The 20,371-nt window shown below is 48.6% G+C and overlaps 1 protein-coding gene across 4 annotated transcripts in view; it reads left to right on the top strand.

Annotated features, from left to right (window-relative positions):
* Positions 1-20,371, top strand: part of SIL1 (SIL1 nucleotide exchange factor) — a 98,911-nt gene that overhangs the window by 12,710 nt on the left and 65,830 nt on the right. For 3 of the 4 annotated variants that reach the window (XM_042790021.1, XM_042790022.1, XM_042790020.1), the window contains 2 exons: positions 11,853-11,967; positions 15,239-15,374. In XM_042790021.1, coding sequence (XP_042645955.1) covers positions 11,863-11,967; positions 15,239-15,374 — 241 coding nt within the window. In that variant the 5' untranslated portion in view covers positions 11,853-11,862. Of the gene's footprint in view, positions 1-11,852; positions 11,968-15,238; positions 15,375-18,121; positions 18,142-20,371 lie in introns of those variants that run through there. The other variant, XM_032992721.2, reaches the window with a different exon arrangement.

Below are 20,371 nucleotides of genomic sequence, written 5' to 3'. Positions count from 1 at the left end.
CCTGCCCTCCTCCTTTTAGAAGGTGTCAGTGGAGGGAGCGTTGTTTTAGCCCACCTCCCATTCCAGCCTCCCTTCTGCTGATCGTTAAATTGTGCTATTTGCATAGTTTATTAATGTCGCTTCTGTGCTGGGTGTTCCTGCAGATTCCTGTTGTGTTTCATGTTGCACTTTGGTGTGTGGGGCGGAAGAGAGCCTGCGTTTCTGGAACCAGACCCAGTTGCCATTAAAGACGCTTTGTTAAGTTGCTTTTTTTTGGGCACCCTTTTAACTCTATAATGAGGAGTGGAATATTACATTCATCAGCAAAATAAAAAGTACACGTCCCCTGTGAGATACTGTAAATACATTTTATCTGTTCTATTACCTGCAGTTTTGAGAATATGTCCTTTAGGCATTTTAATCTTGTTTTCCAGGGTTGTCTCAGGGTGAGGAATTGCTCCTATTTGCAACTTTGGGAATAATTACGGTGTTCATTAATTTCTTCTCTTTCCTGCTGTCCATCTATTATTGCTTCTGAGAAAAAAAAAAAAACCTCTCTGTAAATCTCCACTGAGACAGGACTGACTCCTTGTATTGGAAGGACAGTTATATGTGCTAGAAATGTGTTTGTGAGAGATCACCTCATATCCGTGTGTGTGGATGGACCCACTGGCATGTGCTGGCTCCTCCAGCGCTCTCTGAAAGCACTTAGCCACACAGAGCCCACCAGATGCCCGGGCTGGCTCAGTGCTCCTTACCCTACAATTAAAGAAGAAAGCACCACAGGCAGCACGTTTCTGGGCAGTCGTGGCACACCTGGAGCACTGTGATGAAGCAGGAGTCTGAAGGTCAGGTCTGCTCAACCATCCGAGTGGTGCTTTGCCTCCTGAAGTGCTTTGCCTGCAGTGCCTGGCTGCTGTTATGAAATAGAAATTAGACAGGACAATAAGGGAAGCCGTTCAGCAGCTGGCCCTCTTTTGTCCAGCAACTAAAAGCCAGTTCAGATATTTTTGTGGCAATGCTGTTTGCTTTGGTCCTTTTTTGCTCTTTCTTTAAGTACAGACTGAAAGAGCTGAGACTGGAGGCCACTGTAATTATTATTTCTTCCTGGATAGCAGAATAAATGCGCCATTTAATGCATAAATGACAGGGTCCTTGCCTCAGAAAAAATACGCGGTCTGACCCTGATGCTGCAAACCCTTCTACATGTGAGTAGCCATCCCTGGCTGATTCTGGGTGGACTGAGATTTCTCACTCTCTGGATCAGGGTTGGTGCCAAAACTTGTCTCGACGTGTGGCGTCTGCGGTCGCTGGAAGTCACTGTGGAGGCTGTCACTGAAACAGCCTCGATTCACGTGGCAGCTGTATTTAGATGGCAGCTGATGGAGAAGCTCTGCAGAATAGTTTGTCCATCATGTGATAAAATCTGCTTGGAGGAGGGGACAGCTGAAATCTGTGTCTTCATGGGAGAAGCCCCCTCCGCACAAATGTGGCCTGGCAGTCCTGTGATGGACTTGCCTTCTCCCCCCTGGATGCGGCAAGATGAGGCTGTGGCACCACCAGGATGTAGAGAAAGCTGCTCAGGATGTTCTGCTGCCTCTCCGCAGAGAGAAAGGTGTCGCAGATGTGTCTTTCATCAGAGTGTGAGTGGCTAACAGCCTACTATTAGCTCTTAGAGTAGGCAGGGAGATTTCGAGAGTTCTCCGTGGCTTGGCAAGTAGCTGTACAGCAAAGGCCAAGAAATGGAGAGTAAAAGTCACTGTATCCTTTGGCTGCTGCTTCCCAGCTGGCTGTGTTGTGGGGTGTTTGCAGAGGCAGCAGATGTGATGACAGCCAGGATTGCCAAGGAAAGGACCCTTCGTGGACTGGTGCTGCTCAGCTACTGAGATATGCCAGTCTACCAAAAGGCTCTTTACGGGGTATTCTCTAATAAAAGGATGTTCTTTTTAAGTGTCTGGGTCTTCTGCTGTCGGTCCAAGCTCCAGATGAGAAACAGTGGGTCTTAGCACCTTTCAGTCCAGAAAGATGAGGTTACATAGTTGTTGTGCCTTGGAAGAGAAAAATCACAGAGGAAACCCACTCGCTTCTGGTCTCATCTCTGTTCTCCTCCTTCCCCAGTCCGGGTTTTGGGCTGCTGGAGCCTGCCTTTGCTGTGGCTGAGGGGCAGTGGGATGGAGCTGAGGTCCTGCTCCCGAGTGACCCCCCCGGCTCTGAAGCTCACCCGCGACTGGCGGGTCAAATGTCCGTAGTGGAGCGGTTGCTGGAGCCTTTCCCTGCGGGGAGGAGCCGTGCAGGCCTTGCAGCCCTGGAGTGCGGTGGCCGCGGCGACTCCGACAGCACGTGCAGGGTCCCGTGGTGGCTGAGGCATGGGCAGAAATGCCGTTCTTAACCTCTGCTGGGCTTTGTGAGATGTACAGAGGCAAATTCCCGGGTTTGAGGTTGAGGAGCTCTTTGAAGCACGAATACAGCCTGTTCTGCCATCACAAGGTGGAGGTGAGCGTCCGTGTGACTTCTCTTCCCCGAGGAAAACGCTCTTTTGCACAGATCACAAGCTGTGGCTGTGCTGCTGTTTGAAGAGACCGGACCAATTGCAGAGACGGGCGCTCTGGGCAACGTCAGAGTCTGCCCATGTGAAGCAGAGGTGCTCCAGAACTCCCGCTCGGCATCCTTCATGTCTAGGCAGCGAGAGGAAAGAAGGTCTCTGAACCAGGAGTCGCTTGGGCGATCAAAGCTCTGCTTAGCAGAGGCTGATGAGGCAAAAGGCAGGACAGCAGGAAGGTCACAACCCCTGTGGGTGATCTGGGCCATCTAATAATGGCAGGCAGAGGGGGTCTGTGAAACCTTCTCCTCCGCTGCAGGACTCGGACCTGCATCTCCTGAGGAAGCAGACGTGCATTGTCCAGCGCCTGCGCTTGGCCGGAGCAATTCTGCAGTGCCCAGGGAATTGTTTAATTAAAAGGATGCTGTACTGTCACATTTTCAACTATTTTTTCCATATGTTGCTACAAGTAACATCTAAAATAGCTCTCCCTATCTGACAAGAGATGAGAGAAGAGATGTGTTTTTCAGCTGTGAACTCCTTGCGTTTGATGGTGCTTTGTGTGCAGGCAGTTTCCTCGCTTCTTCCCTGATTTTTATTAAGCTTAAGACAGTGCCTAAGGACCAACGAAGACTGGAGCATCTCGATCCTAGGTGCAGCATGAGCACGTGTCAGTCTGTAACCATCTCACAAGCAGAAAGGCAAAAAAACATTCCCCAAAGTAGAGGTGGCAGATGATGAAGAGCAGGAAAGGAAAGGAATTTTGTTCTTTGAGCTTCTTATGTCTGTGCGTTTACTTCTGCATTTACAACCCTTGGAGCTCTTTGCTCTTTTAAATTTCCTTAGGAAAAAACCTGCTGAATGAATGCTGCCTGCTGCCGGCTGGCTGTTCTGCTTTTGGTTTTGGACTGGGGAGGCTGTTATGCTCGAGGAGCAAGACTGGCTTTTTAATCTTGGTGGGAAATGCCTGGGTAGAATGGAAATCATAATGAGAGTCGCTTCTAGATGATAGTATTGGTAGTCTCTCCATTCCCTCTTCATTCTCATTACTGTCCCAAGGCTTTTTTAATTGCTTATGAAAGGCATCCTCTGAGACCACTTTAAAAGCACTAATGCAGTGAAAAAAATAAGCAAACTTGGATAATGCCTTTCATCAAAGCACGTGAAGGTATCACTGCAGCCCTTGGTGGAAGGAGCCCCGCGATTCCCTTGTTTATAACCGTGATGTCTGTCTTAGGAGTGGAGAGCAACTGAGCCCTGGCGTGGGGAGCGACTTGCCTGGGTTCACGCGGGGAGTTGGGGCAAAGCCCGGAGCAGTCCCGAGGGAGCCTGCTTGGCACTAGGTTATGCTGATCCCTGGAGAGCTCCGTATTTCCCTGCAGGCGAAGGTTTAAGATTGGCTCGTTAGGGCTTTATTCCAGGTTTTGGTGGCAGTGGTCGATCTAGCAACTCCTGGGTGGGTTTGGCCCACGAGGCAGATCCCGGGGGTTTTTCAACTAGGAATTTACCTCAAAACTGGAAGCGTGGGGCAGCCCAGCTCACTTGCAAGGCAGGTCCGGAGCTGGGCATCCTGCCAGCCGTGCCATGCAATTAATCCCAGGGGTTGTGATGCCACATTAAATCCTGGCCACGTAGCCAGAGCACGCGGCGGGCGAGCCGCTCGTTTGCCGCCCACGTGCCGTGCTGCTCCCTGCTGTGACCTGTACCCGTGGGTTGTCACGTCGAGTAAGAGCTGTCACGGCTGCCCGGTGCACTGCGGAGAGGTGAGGAAATGCATTTTTCATAAACTTCACGGCTCGCTGTTTCTGGCAGATCAGTAGGGCTGCCGGAGAAGCCCGTCGCTCGCCTACGGCCGGGCACCTCTGCGCTGGGTGCTCGGCTGGGGAGAGATGGCAATCCTGATGGGAACCCTCCGGGCTGAGCCAGAGCCGGCAGCGAGGGTCTTGGCAGGGACGGGCTGACACACAGACGTGGGGGATAGGTGCTTGGACTGGGGCAGGTGGCATGGGGTGGGAGTTGTGCGCCTGATACATCAGCGTTGGATTTCTATGATACTGAGCCTGAGTTTTGCATGTTTTTTTGACCTCTTAATTGCATCTCTATAGGGAAGCCGGCACCTGACAGGGGAAGGAGGTTGTTATTCGATGCGAGAGCCACGAGTGAACAGCAGGAACTTGGAAAATACAAAAAGCTGTTTCCAGAGAGGCTGGGAATACGCCAATTAAATCTTTGGCTCTTTGTGGGCCCGACTGCAGCAGGACGTCAGGGTGCGCCTGGCTAGCGTGGTCTGTGTTCTCTGTCTCGTTAGATTCTCCAAGCTTGGGAAAGCAGAGGGGGGGGGGGGGAAATGCTGAACGCTGGCAGACTCCCAGATTAGTCCAGGACAAGGCATCACCTTCCAAATAGGGCCTGATGGAAATGATAGATACATGTGAAGGGAAAAATACCACTCAGTTGTATGTGCCGTGCATGGGAAACTGCAGCGAGAAGCGGGAGAAGGGAATAGGTATGGGCAGGAGGAGAACTGTTTTCAGCTGGGGCTTGAGGCGATGAGGAAGGGTGTGTTGTTTGGATGAGGTCAGGCAGTGTGGCAGCTTTCAGAAAGATGTTTTGTCCTGAAAGTCTCTGCGCATCACTTATCTTCGGGCAAGTCCTAAATTGGTGCAAATCACCCCCTGTGCTCTGGTACAGGCTGGAGCGTGCTTGCCAGCCCCGAAGCTCTGCAGACCGAGGGTGTCTTGTGCGTTTGCCAGCAGCCACAGAGCCCTGCGAGAGCAGCTGTCAGAAATTCAGATGGATTCATTATTTATAAATAATAAATGATAAATTCAGTCTTCTGATCTCTGAGGCACGCTCTGGTTTTGTATGCCCCATCCTGAGCAGAGCAGAAGATCCCTCTCCATCCTGGACCCAGGGCTCTGTGGCTCAGGAGGTCTGAGAAGCCCCGGGGCCGTGCGGGCTGCCCGCGGCCTGGGGGTGCTTGCCGAGCCGCAGTGGGGAGCGGCCCCCTCTGCCATCGCCGCTAATGAGCGGGCAGAGAGGACGACGCGCCAGCCTTGCTCCGACTTCAAACCACCGGGGGATAAAGCTGCGCTCTTGCCCTCTGGAGAGCAGCGTTTCTGAAGGAATTCATTAAGTAAATTTAATTGATAAACTAAATGGTGTTTGATGTTAAACTGCGTGAAGTTGTATAAACAACAGAGCTGGAGTTGCTGGGGTAGAAGGGGTGATGCTGCCTTTATCCACAAAGGTCTCTCAACAACCCACTCCTCTGCTCCTGTGCGGAGCCGTGGCCGTGCCGGTGAAGCTGCTGGGTGCCCAGAGCTGCCCTCGCCGTGCCCGGCCCCCCCCGTGCTGTCTCCTGTCCCTGGAGACATCCGTGCTTGGCTCTGGCTTGCGTCGGCCCCCGGCAGTGCGGGTCAGAAAGACCAACTTCAGCTGATATTGTAGCCGAGCTGCCTTTAGAGGGGCTGATGTTAGCCGATGGCCAAGCAGGTAGCCTGTAAGGGCTATTAATATTTATTGTTATTATTTGTTAGTGGCAGTTATAAAAGTTACACAAGTGCATGGTAGATGCCAGGCTCTGTAAGCACATGTTTCTGACATGGTTCTGTTTCTCCTCCCTCCCTATCCGCACTGCCCTGTGTCAAAATTTCTCCCTGTGCACTGGTCCCAGTTCAGAATAGCGCTTCTGCTGCGGGCCCTGCTGCCTGGGGGCAGGCTGTGCCAAATCAGCAGAACTCGAGCCACAATTTATTCCTGTAAACCTAAAAGCATGGCCTCCTGGCTGTGTGGGTTCTCCGTAGGCAGCCAAATACGGGAAGGTGTTCCCACAACTTTTCCCTTGTGTAGGAGTGTTTTTAACACGCCAGAGCAGAGTCCTGGTAGGAGTAAATGATGAGGAGCAAGCAAGAAGAATAAACATTTTTTTTAAGCAGTTTCGTAAGCGGCGTTAACGGGACAGTCTGTATCTCAGCTACGCCCTCTCCACTGAAATCTTGGTGGTGTGAGGGTGTTTGCAAACAAGCGGTGCTCACTGTCCTGTCTTTCACCCAGGCGTGTGGGACTTGGTGCCCGGGTGGGACCCGCTGGCAGGGGTTGGGGTGGGCATCCTGAGCGTGGCAGAAGGAGATGCAGCATCCGACCTCGAACGAAGCTGCGCAGAGCCTGCGCCAGCCCAGTGCGGTGGATCCGTACCTGCAAAAGTCTGTTCCTGCCCAGTTTGTTCTGGGAGAATCGAAGGCAAACAGACTGGGGCTCCATCAGGAGCCTTGCCTGGGTACCCGAAGGAAGCTCCTTGTTGTGGTTGGTTTTGCCATTCAGGGCCCTTCTCCTGCTTTGCATAAGGTGTTAGGTTGGTTATTATTATTTTATTCTGTTTTTTCATTTTTAATTTTTATTCAGATCCAGTTTGATCAGTCAAGTCTATTCCGGTCTCTTTCAGGATCTTTGTAATTTTAATATTGGCTTTAATGAAGAGGAAATTTCACTCCTGCCTCCTTTTGGAAATGTTGCTGATGAGGACCTGTCTGGGGCAGCTCAGACAGACGCACTGAACAGGAGGTGTCTGGTGCTTCCTGGGTGCCTGTCCATCAGCTGTGCAGAGCCGCAGCAGCTCACCTGGGCACTGCACCTAGGGCAAGTGCAATTAATTTCTAGGCCTCGTCTCGGGGAAGAAAAAGCATGAAAAAAAAGATGAAGATGACTTTTAAGGGGGGAAAGGTGGCATCAGAGACTCACAGTCCTGTTCTTAGCGAAGGCAATGGGGAATGCTCACACTGTGCAACGTTTGGTAGCTCCTTGTCCTTCTTGCAGCATCTTGCCTGTTGGCTTGCATCTTCCTGCTGGATTCTCCATATGAAAACATGCTGCAGGTAACCGTCTCCAGGTAGACATGTTTGGAAGGACTAGACCTGTGCTTTGTCTTAGGAGAGCCATTGGAGTTTTCATGTAGGCAGGTTGTCTTCTCATGGTTCCCATTTCCAGAGGAAATCCAAGAAATGCTGTGCTTCATGCCAGAAGCCACGGTGCAAAGCCCACGTACTGTTGAGGCAGGGGAAGCTGAGGCGAGTCTTCAGGGATTGAGACCTGCTAAGCAGACACACGGTCATCCTGGCCTCTGTCACCTGAAACATGAGTATTTCCAGGCTTGCTTTTCTTAGCTTGGTTTGTACTTAGCAGGAGCCTTTGTGTCTCTGTGCCTCTGGGAAGAAGAGGATGATCCTATTTGCAGGTTGGTTCTGCTCATCTGTTTGAAAGTGGAGGATTGTGCAGACCTGACTAATGAACAGGGGAGTGCAGAGTGTCCTGTGGCCACCTAGTAATCCTCTGTTTGTCCACCAGCTGTTTCTCATGCACAGGCTGAATTTCAGATTCAAACCTCCTCTTTCTCTTGTGGGTGTAGCTGCACAGTCATCAGAGGAGGAGGGACTGCCAGCCACGGGACGTGCCCAAGGCGTCTGACTGACACTGCTCTGCTCTTCGGTAGCAAGTCAGCAAAAATGGGTGCTCATTACAAACCTGGGGGCCTTGTAGCTCAAAGGAAGAAAATCTCAGGTCAGGTCAGCTAAATTGCCTTCTCTTTCTCCATTGCATTGCACATCACTTAGCGTGTCATGCTGCTCTCAGCCATAGATGCCAGCATCATTAAAATGACATTGTGTTTGAACAGGGATCTTGACTCAACACTGATTGCAGTATGTGTCCTGAGTGCACCTATTCAATCAGACATCCCGATTTACACGTCTATCAGTAAAATAGTTTCCTTAACTGTTCTTGCCCAGCAAACTTTGGCTTCAGCCTAGCAAGCTCTGAGTGCTTGGAGGGGTTCGTGCCACTGGTTCACCCGCAGGGTGTGTTCCTCGATGTCCGTCATTGTTTGATTGTTCTTCTGGTGCTGCCCTACGCTCAGCGGGGGAGCTCTCTGAATTATTTGTGCTCGTAGACAAACAGTGGGCTGTTGGCACCTTTGTTACCAGCAGCCATCTTGATGAAGGGTGGCTGGACAGGTACCTGGCCTGAACTAGTACATTTAAAGACATTTTGCAAGACTTATAATTGCTGTACTGCTCCTTCGATCCCTAAGTGAGAACAAGGATTAGTTTATGGTTATTGCTTCCAGCTGGCCATATAACCAGAGCCTGGCAAGGGGGCTGGGGAGCTCTCCGCGATGTCTGCGTGCTCTCCTGGAGCAGAGGATCATAATTCAGATGGAGCTTCAGCTGGATTTATTGGAGTGGCACAGTATACACAGCATGAGCTTTGAGTTAGGACGTGAAAGAGGGGCGCATTCCTGGCAGCAGAAGGCATTAATGAAATATGTTCTTCCTGACTTGCTTTGAACCGTCACCTGTGACGACGGCAGCCACCTTCACAGGGCTGTGCAGCACTTGCTGATGCACAGCTAGTAAAATCAGTAAAAATGTCCCTGCTAATAGAGAACATAATGGCAATGCTATTGTTTCCGTGGCCACTGGTGCAAACAGGGTTTTCTGGAGCCGTGGAGCAGAACCTCCTTGTGCTGCAAAGCTGAGAATAATGGCCTGCTCCGACAGCAGGACCGCTGCCAGGAGCCGGGGCTTCTTTGAGTGTGACCCTTTACTTGTTCCATAGTACCTGGTTTTCTTTGACATACGAGGATTATTGGGGGAAAAAACCCAACTCTCCACTCCACACAAGGGGAATTTGTGGTCTTCCTGTAGTGGTTCTGGTGCTGACCAGCTTCAGCTGTACGTGGGTGCTGCTGGATCCACAATAATGTCCTTCAATCAGCGCAAATGTTCCCCATGCAGGTGGGGTCCCTTTCTGTTTTACAAGCTGCAAGGGTCGTTTCTAAAAGTGCGTTGTTCCCACATACCATTCGGTTTGGAAATCCTCTCATGCCCTCTGTGTACGTCTGTCTTCTAATGAGATGTCAGCCTGCGCAGGCTTCTCTCCAGGATCTTCAAACCCCCGTGTTTCACATGTTAGCTCCTCCTGCCTACCTGGGACTTAAGCAAACTGCTAATTGTTGTGCAGATGTCATCTTCCAGGCAGGCATGAGGTTGTAGGCTTTAAAGAGGCTGTACTGTCATTTGCTACCAGCCTTCTCAGTACACGTGAGCTCTATTTTTATGGGAATGTGCATTTTCTTTCAGCTGCTGCTTTGTTGAGTTTGTTTTTCTTCCTTTTTATTTCTAGGCTTGCAGGTAAAGTTTTAGGGATACATCTATTTTTCATTATCCCGGTTTTGCTGCTTGTTTTATAACTGGAAAAAAAAAAAAAAAAAAACAAAAAAAAAACCAAACCCCAAACCAAGAAACTGTTTCCTATGTAAAAAGCAGCAGTTTGTTCCGAAGTGAGTTGAGGACTGTGTGTTGTGGTTCAGTCTGAGATTGAGGTCCTGACTGTGGCATTGGCCAGAAGGGTACATCCATCTTCTGGGAGCAAATGGAGGTTGAGCCCTTGAACTCTGCTTCAGGTTTTTGGGCTCAGAAACCTGGCTGTTGTAGCCTGGTTGGACTTGGCAGTGTCCCAAGAGAGAGATGGAGGCTTTGGGCACAGGTTGTCTTTGCCTGTCTTCTGAAAACGGAGAGCTTTTCTTCTACTCCGCTTGTAGTTTAATAAGGGCTTGTGGGTCCCTTGAGGTGGCTCTTTGACCCTTTAGAAAAGAGGAGGACATGGAATGCGGACATCAAGCGCCAGGTCAGAAATGTAAGGTGCTACTTTCATACACGGTGTGAATTAAACGGTGGAGGTCATTGCAGAGTTGCTGTGAGTGTCAGATGTCCAGATCCACCTCAAAAGCAATTAATGGGAAAACCAAAAATCCGGTTGATCTGCTTTTGAGCTCAAAGATAGAGCCTGCTGCTCAGGAAGACCTCGGGTCAGGAATTTTCAGAAGATGCAGGAGTGTATCAGATGTATTACTGTTTGTGCTCCCTGCTCTGCTGCTTTTCCCTAGGTGTCCACCACTGACCAGCATGATGTAGTGTTTTGCCCTTTCTTTTCTTTTTTTTTTTTTTTTTTTTGGCTAAAGCAAAAACCAAGCAAGAAGAGGAAGAAGTAGCCTAATGGAGTGGGGAGACAAGATAGCAGTAAAGGGGTGGAAGGAGAGGACTCCACTCGCTTTGTGTCCTTGAAGTCTTTTGGGGGCAGAGGTCCTTTGGTGGCAGGAGTTGGTGTTGGGTGTGCTTGTGAACGTATTTTCTGCTTTGTGGAACAGAAGATGGTTGCTTCAAGGAAAGAAAAAATCTGCGATGCGATGTGCCATCCTGATGGACAACAAAGACAGAAACAAAGATATTTAGGACAGCATGTATGGGAGGAAATTCAAAACCTGGATAGGAGTAGGAGCAGACTTGATGGAGGGATGAGTAATGAAGGAGTGTTTGAACGGAACTAATCAGTCCCATCTTCTTTCAAAAGACCTCATTTAGTTTAATTTAGCAGCGTGTAAATTTAGAGTCAATCAAAGGAAATACTTCTCCAGCCTGTGTGCTGGCAGGCTGCTCTGTTCCCTACCCCAGCGTGAGAAGCAGCGAGCTGAATGCTGTAGGTGGATTTAAAGCCTCGTGTTGTGAGGCAGTGGGGTCCCGCGTGTGCGTGAGCCTGGTGACACACGTACCGGTGGGGAGGTGAGCTCTCTGACACGGTGACTGGCACCCTTCTTTTTTTTTCCCCCCTCTCTTCAGTATCTGGTCTGTGGTCGGTTGGGGCGGCTGTCTGCCACAGGACTGCTTTATGGTCTGCGGCAAGCGCGGGCAGAGCCGGCTCCTGGGCTCACCGACCGGGTGAGCTGGTGCTCTGAGCAGCGGGGAAAGCCTTGCACTGTCGGAACCACCAAATAAACCTTGCTGACCTCTACAAAATGTTGTTTTCCTCGAGAAAAACCTACCTATGGGTTCAGATAAACCCCTGATCCTTTGATGACTCTTTAATTTGACTGAACATGGCTACTTCTGTGCTTAAAATGAGGCACGGGCATAAAAAGCCTTCTCAGGTTTGCACTGATTTTTATTTCTCTCTGTAGTTGTCATCCATGGTGCTAATACAGTGATTTTAAACAAAACTTGCAGGTCTCTTCGTATTTTCCAGGAGAGATGTAAGCCCCTGTGGGGTCAATATAAGCTCCTCTGTCGTTACCTGTTATAAACTCCATTAGCAGTAAGTTTGGCACCCCTTGCTATTGGCTGCCCCTGATGAGACCCGTGCGCTGACACCTGGAAGTGTTCTGTTTCCTGCAGTGTCGTACCCCTGAACCTGTGCTGCATTGCAAAATGTCAGGTAAAGAATGCCGAAACCCGTGAAAATGTGAACTAAAATATTGTTCATTTTGGTTTCTTTTGAATTTCAGGCTGGTGGCAATGTCTCACTGGGCTGGTCTCCCCTCCACCGCTGCCAAAGTCAACCTGCTGGTCTTGGTGGTTTCTGCAGTGTTTTCCCAGTCAAGCCTGAGCGACAGAGTTCCTGTAAGTGTTGGCTGCTCCAGCTGGGAGCTATGCTTGCAAAGGGCTGTCCGGCCACCAGAGTCTCTGGTGGGGTGATAGCCTTACCTGATCCTCTCTAGGGCCAAGTGGGGAGTTGCAGTGGTTGGCGAATCACCTCTCCTCGACGGTGGGTCTTCAATAACAACATTTCAGAAGGGTTTCTTTCCTAAGACTGCTTGCCTCACCCCAGGAAATCTAGAATATGCTCAATCCAGAGGGAATGCAACAGGAACAGTGCAACTTGGGCAGCTCGCTTGTTTGCTAGTTGTCACTTTTTCTATTTGGAGTTGTCACATGTTCCCCCCGTGGCAAGAGGCAAAGCTAATTACGTGGTCTAGTGGCAAGAAGAGCAGAAGAGATAGCCTCAATTAGGTTCTTAGCTGTGTCTCTTTTGAGTCACCACAAGTGAGTCAGACTTAAAAGAGCATTCCCTCAGATCCTCTTGTCCCACATGCATGGATTTTGCTACTTTCAGTGTTATTTTGAAGCTGCAGTTGAGGTGAGTGGACTCTGTCTGCCCCTTTGCGCTGGTACAGGTGTGGAAAAACTCCCCCCCCCGGTTTGGATTCTGCTGCAGAGCCCCAGTGCCACCCCCTGCTAGATTAGCAGAGCTGGAAAGCTTCCGCGAGGAAGCTTGAGCCGTGAAGAGTGGTGGGTTTTAAATTCTAATTAATGCTGTGGCTTAAAAGAGGGGGTCCCCCAGCAGCACTGGCACGTAGGGGATCACAGCCCCCCACCAGGTCCCTGGACACTCGCTCGCTCCTGCCTTTGCATCCCAGCTTGCTGGTCTGCTGGTTGTGTGATGCAGCTGTTTGGGGCTGTGCTATTACCCAGAGCAAATAGGAGGGACAGATCACAGTGTAAGCGCTGTCGGCCGGTGCCTCAGGCCCACCTGGAGTCATGTAAGGATGAGATAATTTGTCTTTATTTCAGAGAGGAAGGAGAAGAGGCTGGAGATGGAGCAGAGTCATCCCAGCTGGAGAACAAGCACGGGAACAGCCACCCAGTGATATGTGCCCTAACTGGCAGGCAGCCTGACACTGAGCTCCAGACAGGATTAGTGCCATGGGTGGTTAACCCTCCTCCCCCCCCAATCACCCTTTCCTGCACTCTCCCTACAAGTGCTCCATGGTGGCCACATCCCTCCTTTATTGCAAACAGACTGCAGATTGTCTCAGACCCTCCCTGCTGAGGCTTTTCAGCTTATTGCAGTTGATTTCAGGCTGATAAAGCAAGGAGGCTTTTTGCCTGTAAGGAAATTTCCATTGTTCTTTAGAAAACGTCTTTCTTTCTATTATTTTAATTACCAGAACAAACCAAAAAAAGATTCTACTTAATTTCTGCTTAAATGAAGACTTGCTTGTGTGTTGTTGCCCATTTCTGCCAGAAATACTAATGAAAACAGGGTATTGCAAAGCAGTTGCGGGCCAAGCAGTGGCAGTAACATTTAAATGAAGCAAGTCCTTTTATTCTTACTGAGCATTTAGACCATGGCATGAGCAGAGCGGGTAAACATCAGCCATCTCCATTATGTGTTTCATCAGATACAACGCTCAGAGGCCTGTTGGTAAATTTACAATGGCCTGTATCATTAAGTCCCCCTTAGATAATAATATAGTAGTGTAAATAAGCTAAGTAATAACTGCTCTGACTCATTTATTTTAGTTCTGTTGCATCTTGGCTCAGAAAATGTTAACATTGATTTTCATCCGTAGAACCTGGCTTTTTACGGTTATGATTGTTACTGAGCTTTAACCATTTGTCACAATTTTAACAATTTCAAGCCTCTGATGCATGCAGCAGAAGCGGGAGTCAGGCTCTGTTTTCCAGTGTATTTCTGAAATTTCAGTCCCTTTTGACAGATAAAATAAAAACATTCTACAGGTTTGTCAACCACCTTCGTGTGTTACCACTGTTGCTGCTAATTGCACGTGTTTTGCTCAGGCTGACATTTCTCTTGCTCAGAAACACTCTGCTAGGCTGGATAATGGGTATTTATATGCAAAGCACCCAGATTCTGCCAGAAAATATGCACGAATCTTTTTCCAAAAAGTGGAAGTGAAGGCAGAACATGGCCTAAAATTCTCCAGTTAACCTCTTAATTGACTTCTTTTTTTCCCTGTGAAAACATTCTAAGGATTAATATCAAAGCACTTCATGAAGAAGTGAGCTGTAACTCTTATTCTAATTGCCAACAGTTAGGAATAATCTTTCCCTACAGGCGGGTTATTTGAAATGATTCAGCGGTGGCGTTCTCGGCGATACCAGAAGCTGATAATACTCCCTGCAACAGAAACTGAGCTGTCTGGCTGATTAGCCTGGACCAGCTTATCTGTTCCTGTGAAAACCAGAATAGCAAAGACCTGCTTCCTGAGCAGTTAATAGCCTGGTATGAGATAGTGTGAGGTCGTTACTTACTACGTACTCTCAATAATTCTGTCCATTGCGGTTTTACATGGCTCCCACCAACTCCCTAGGGAGACTTTCCAGTGAACAGCAAGGTTTCCCTCACAGCAAGGATTTTTTTCCTGCTTTTCATCCTCATTTTTGCCTTTGCGTAATGTCATGCCGCTCGTGCTAGCTTGATCTGCCACACCTCTGCCATTTGCGTGCTGCACTTGCAACGTAGGTGGTGATTAAATCGCTGCCTCATTGTTTTAAAAGACTTGGAGGACACCAGGAATGGGTGGGGAAAAGGATGCTCGAATTTTTATAGTGTGGGCAATTTGGTGTGTGTTCCTCATGTCCTATTTTGGAAATAGCTGAACTATTTTAGCTGAAATCTTCTCCAAGCCTGAAATAAGTGCATTTAAGGAAAAAAAAAAAAAAAAAAGCCCCAACCAACGCTTGAGGCGTTTCATTCGTGTGGAAAGTTTCAGCTGAAAAAGTTAAAAGTTTGGCATATTTTTAGGCAAGGGAAAACAGGGTCTTATAATGTTACTCAACCCTAATAATAGTCAGGGCTTCTGGCTCTGACTGGAATATAGGTGAGGCTCTGAGAAAGCTTGTTTTAAACCTGCAGCCTGCATTGGAATAGGGAATAAGCTACGTTGCTTTGTTCAGCACAAATGCCATGCTAGTTATGCATGTTTAACCTTTAATATACTTTAAATCTAAATTTAACCATGTGGAAAGAATCTCGGATGTCAAAAAAAAAAAAATCTGCTGGCGAGGGAAAAAATTTTGTATTCTCAGCCGGCACTAAATTACCCAGATGCAATTGCTAATGAGCTGAATCTCTTCTATCCGAAAGGAGTTTGCCCTTACAAAAATAGAAGAGAGCGACATAAAAGATGACAACGGGAAGGAGCCGCTAACAGAAGATGATGCTGATCCTGAAGACCTGGAAGTGTTTTACCCCACACATCAGTGGCAAACCATCCGTCCAGGTAACATGCTGATGACTAATTACAGCGTCCCTCTGAAACCCCACCTGACAGCACTGACAGGAGCCTTGCAGAAACTCAAAATACCTGTTTGTTCCCATGACAATGTATTCTTTCGCTGGTGTTCAGACAAGGAGGTCCGGACCCAGTGACCTAATGCAGGGACAGGAGACTGTCACCAAACCGGCTGGCAACCGGAGCGGTTGCTGAAGGGCTTTCAGTTCACTGGAGCAGGTCGAGTGGGCTGCCAGTCACATTGCGGGTGGTGAGGTGCCTCTGTCACTAGCTCAGAAGCCCTTTCTCTCTTCGTACGCTTGTCAAGGGACAGATTTTATAACATTTGTTGGCACGTGGTATCCCAGGTCTGCTGTGCTCCAGTGTGGGCTGGTGAAATGCTGCTCAGCGGCAATCTGATTAAAACCCGTCAATGTAACACTGCACAGCTTTTTAACAATGGGTTTTCTGTTCCTTGGCTGCTTGAAATCCAGCTTTTATCCCTACCCATACATACCACACACACACACAAAAAAAATCTCTTCCCTTTTTTTGGGTTGGTATCTTTTATTAGACACGTATGGGGCACGTATGGTGAGAAGACACTGGCTGAGCAGGCTGGCTTCACTGCGAAAACCCGTGTGCTGGGAAAGGCTCTGGAGAGGATAAGCCCATTTAAACACGCACACGGATGCATGTGTGCACACATATTTCAGCAATTAGGATGATCAGTAAGCCTGCCTCTGGGGTCTTGAACAAGGTGTTTAATCCACTTGTGCTTTGGTGTCCTCATGTATATGCAGGTGTAATACCTTCCCACCTCAGAAGGGTGAACTAAGTAGTAATTAATTTTTATAAAGTGCTCTGAATTTAAAAGAGCTTTATCCTGTGCTCAGTATTATCATTGAATGAATAAATATGGGATCCATTTGTCGTGAAATTTCTGCCAGATATAGCAGAATGACTTTTCAGAATGTAAATCTTTGTATAACATAAATGTCTAGCAAAAGCCCCTAAATTTCACAAATCTGTGTTATGTGCTTATATTCTATTTTGGTACCATTATGTATGGAAGGCGTGTGGTGTCCCTGCTCAGTATTCAGACTGGCAGATCCCCACCACCCTTGTTGAAGCAGAATATGTATATACTTGCAGTCATTATAAATGTCGTTGCCGGTTTTGTTCAGAAGCACTTTCTCCATTGCTTGGGTGTCTTGTTCCGCTTTATTTTTGTAACAATTCCATGTTGGGCGTGTGCAGCGACGGGCTTGTGGAAGTGGGGAGCTTGTCAGCATTCACAGAGGAGGAGAAGAATTTAAATTACTGTTGTAAAAGTCTTAAATGGTGGCCTGCCTCATGGTCTAGCTGCTAGGGATCCTCATCTCAGGTGTGTGTGCAGATTCGGGTAGAGACATGTAAGAAAGAGGAGTTTTCCCCGGTCTTCCCCCATCAGCCTGGGTTTCTGTCTCCCGTGGGTCTCTCTGAAGCAAAATCTTGTGCGTGGACCGTGACGTGCACTTTTAGCACGTGTATTACCCAAAGCAAGGCTGGGCCACCTGCTACCACCGCCAGCCCATCCCTGCAGCCTCTGGCCTCGAGGGTTTCCCCCTTGGCTAGCACTGGGCTGAGCTGGGAGGGAGCTGACCTGCAGGATGAGGGAGGCAGCCGGCGTGGCTGCACGAGGGTATCGCTTTCGGTGCTTCAGCAGAGGCGCACGCGTTGGCAGCGTGTCTGATCTGGTGGTGCTGCGTCCTCTGATGTTTCCTGATGCGATTTCACTCGCCTGTAGCCGAGCAGAGTCCTGGCTGGGCTGGCTGGTGTGTGCTCAGCACAGGCCGAAGCGAACTGCAGCACAGTGCTTACAAGTTTGCTTTCTGCTGCCCACCTCTCCAGGATGTCCCCCCGCCGTCTTCCGTTGTAACCCTGCAGCAAATGGGGCCAGTCTCTCTTGGGGAAGCAAATGTTTCAATTTAAAGTCTGGATCTTCAATTTCGGATAGCGGAAGGGAGCTCAGAGTGGCGTTTCCCTCATCACACTTCTGTTTCATCTTGTTCCTGCTCTGAGCTCAACACAGGATTTTGATGCTTCTGTCCGGTCCTGCAGTTGCTCATCTTTTATACATGTATTTCCAGTTTTGCTCGGCTGTTTTTCTAGTTCCCTGTTGCTAATTGCATCAAAGCGCGTTTCCACCGAGACTGCAGCAGTGTCATCAACCTGTAACCCGTCAAATCCCTCCACCAAATTAAATTGTTATTGTATATGTAACGCTGCTTTGTGCCGTTGTTCCCCCGCTGCCTACAATGTGAGCTGGATTTTGATCAAGTGCTTTCTTGCACTTCAGGCTGCTGGAGGTAGCTGGATGCAAACACAGAGAGACAGTTACCCTAAGAGCTCTGCCGCCTGTAATCTGGAAGCAAAGAGATCAGTTGTCTCTTCTGCCAGCCAGCTGGGAAGCTGACGGGCTGTGGAAAGGTTGGTGAAACTTCACAAAGTCCTTTAGCACTTTGTTAGGTGTTGCTTCTTTCTCACTTGGCACTAAATAATGCACCAGGCGTAGCTGGGTTAGGCAGAAAAGATACTTGCACCTTGTAAAGTCTTCCAGCACCTCTGTTTACTTTTTTTTTGGTATCGTCTGAGGAAAAGATGAAGAGACAAAGACATCTGCAGGGCTTTTCATTCTCTTCTTGGTTGGCATCCGTAGAAACTTGCAGGCTACTTGGCTTTTATCGAGCGGGATTGCAGCGTCTTCAGAATGGATGTTCACACCCGTGGTCAGGTAACTGTTCCACCACAGACACAGACTTTTTTTGAAGTTGTGCTTCCTCTGGTGTCTTTCTGCTTGCTGAATGCGCTTTGACCAGGTGATAGTACCCTTGTGAGGTGGAAGCTCTCTGGCGAAACGTGGCAGGGGTGACTTGCTTCTGTTGCTGCCACGCGCGTGGAGGTGTCTGTCAGCACACGGAAATACCCTACTGCTTTTCAGGGTGGTCTTGCCTGATGGCTGTGGCAACCAAAGGCTGATCCTTAGTCTTTGGGATGGCAGAGATGAATGGAAGGATTGGGTGGGGTTGATGGTCTTCTCTGTCAATTTGTCAGTTTTCTTGGGGGTTCTGTGTATAAAAGCATTTTTTTCCACATTTCCAGGAGACCTCAAATCTGTCACGCAAGATCCTAGAGCACGTGAATGTTTCATTTCCCGGGAATTACCTACTTTTGTTATTCAGGCATCTTGTTTCCCTCTGTTTCGTTCAACATGCCTGATGATGATTAGAAGTGGGGTTGCTCTGACCATCTAGTCATATCACTGACCAGCAGATTTTCCACCTGTCATTAGGGTCAGAAGTGGTTCCTTGGGGAAGACATTACTGTGAAGATTAAGAACAAGCATATAGGAGGCAAGGGTTTAACTGGGAAAGAAAAAGGGAGTTGATGGTCTCCTCCTCAGCAGTGACCAGAGCTGTGGGGGGACCCAGGCTGCGCAGTGTCTCTGCAGATGGGCTCTGTCCACCTCTGTGGCAGCAGGACTTTTCTGCTCCCTGATGTGGCAGAAACTCAGTGGCTGGTTTCTCAACTGACAGCTTGAAGTTGGGAATTTATGTGTCCAGTTTCCAAATCCGGATGAACCAAGCAAGAGCTTCATCTGCTCATAATATTAAAATGTTTACAATCTACTTGGTATGCTTTCCATTTGAGAGGAGCCAACAGTGGGGCACAGAAAGGCTTCCTTTGGTCCAGAGAAGCTCCCTGCAGGCTGGAGAAACAGAGCAAAATCTTCCACTGGCGATTGGAATGCTGCAGCATTGGATCTCCCTCGGGTTTGGATAGCGTGTCTCGGTATCTAGCCGGGCAGAGCATGCCTTACAGGAGCTCAGCTGGCCTGTACCTTTAGCTGTGGTTAAAATTCTGGCTTGCAGAGCTCTGTGCTGATACCTGCAGTTACTCTATAGCACTTGTACTGTTCAGAGTAATTTTCCTAAGTGCCTAATTATATTGCAGTTAAAAAATAAGAAGCCATGACTGCTGCTGTTGATCAAACTGCCAGAGCAAAGTTGATGTGAGCATGCTCTTGTTGCTGCTTTTGCAAAGATGAAACCATTTTATGTTCAGCAGGGAGCTGATGATGCATTGTTTAGCATTTAAATATCAATGGCTGCACCTTCCAAGGATCCTCGGGCTACCTTCTCCATCGGTAGCTATCTTTGCTGTTCATGCTTGTCTCAGGTCTTTCCCCATCTCATTTGTTGCACAAACAAGGATTTGCATGTATGGAAACACAGTTCTCAAAGCATTCATGTTAGGGAGGTAATTTTAGAGGCTGCCTTGAAGGACTTGCTGTGGTTTTGGACAGAACAGGACTCAGGATGGGGAATAACTCGGTCCAGTTTTGCTGCCAATCCATGTCTTTCAGGAGAATTCAGTGGCCAAATAAGCCAGCACTGCTCTAAGCCGAGAAGAGGTTTTTAAAGCTGGGAGGAGGAGGGATCCCTTTGGCTCAGGAGTCCTGTGCCAGGGCCTGTCCCACAGCCTGTGTGGGTGATGTGGTGGCTGGTGAGGATTTCCTTACGCCTTGTTGGTGGGTATCTTGCTCCTGCTGTTCACCAGGATGTCCCAAGTTGCACTAGCTCCTGCTAATTGCTTTGCTGAATTAATGAGTCTGTCCAAACCAGTGGCTTCTCGGTGACCTAGACCTAACTCAAACAGTTGTGTGCAGGTCTCTGAAATATTTATGTCAGCATGGTCGAGAGAGGGCTGTGAAATACAGCACTAAACCACCAGGGTATGCTCATTTTTGCAAAGCTTGACATGTGTAATCCAGGAAATAGGAGCCTCATCAGATCAGCACAGATTTGCATGAAGAGGGAAGGCAAATGGGATTTTAAAACCCCCATTTATACAAGATGAAATGCTTCTTTTCCAGGTTTTTTTATAAAATAACCTGTTACTGATGTGCAGAGGGGAATAATCTCGACTGCAGAGTTGTTATAATCTTCTCTGGCCAGCAACAG

This window comes from Tyto alba, unplaced genomic scaffold (genome assembly GCF_018691265.1).
Source record: "Tyto alba isolate M040663 unplaced genomic scaffold, T.alba_DEE_v4.0 Super-Scaffold_17, whole genome shotgun sequence".
NCBI lineage: Eukaryota > Metazoa > Chordata > Aves > Strigiformes > Tytonidae > Tyto > Tyto alba.
The sequence above is the reverse complement of the archived record's forward strand: the minus strand, read 5'-3'. Positions and strand labels throughout refer to the sequence as shown.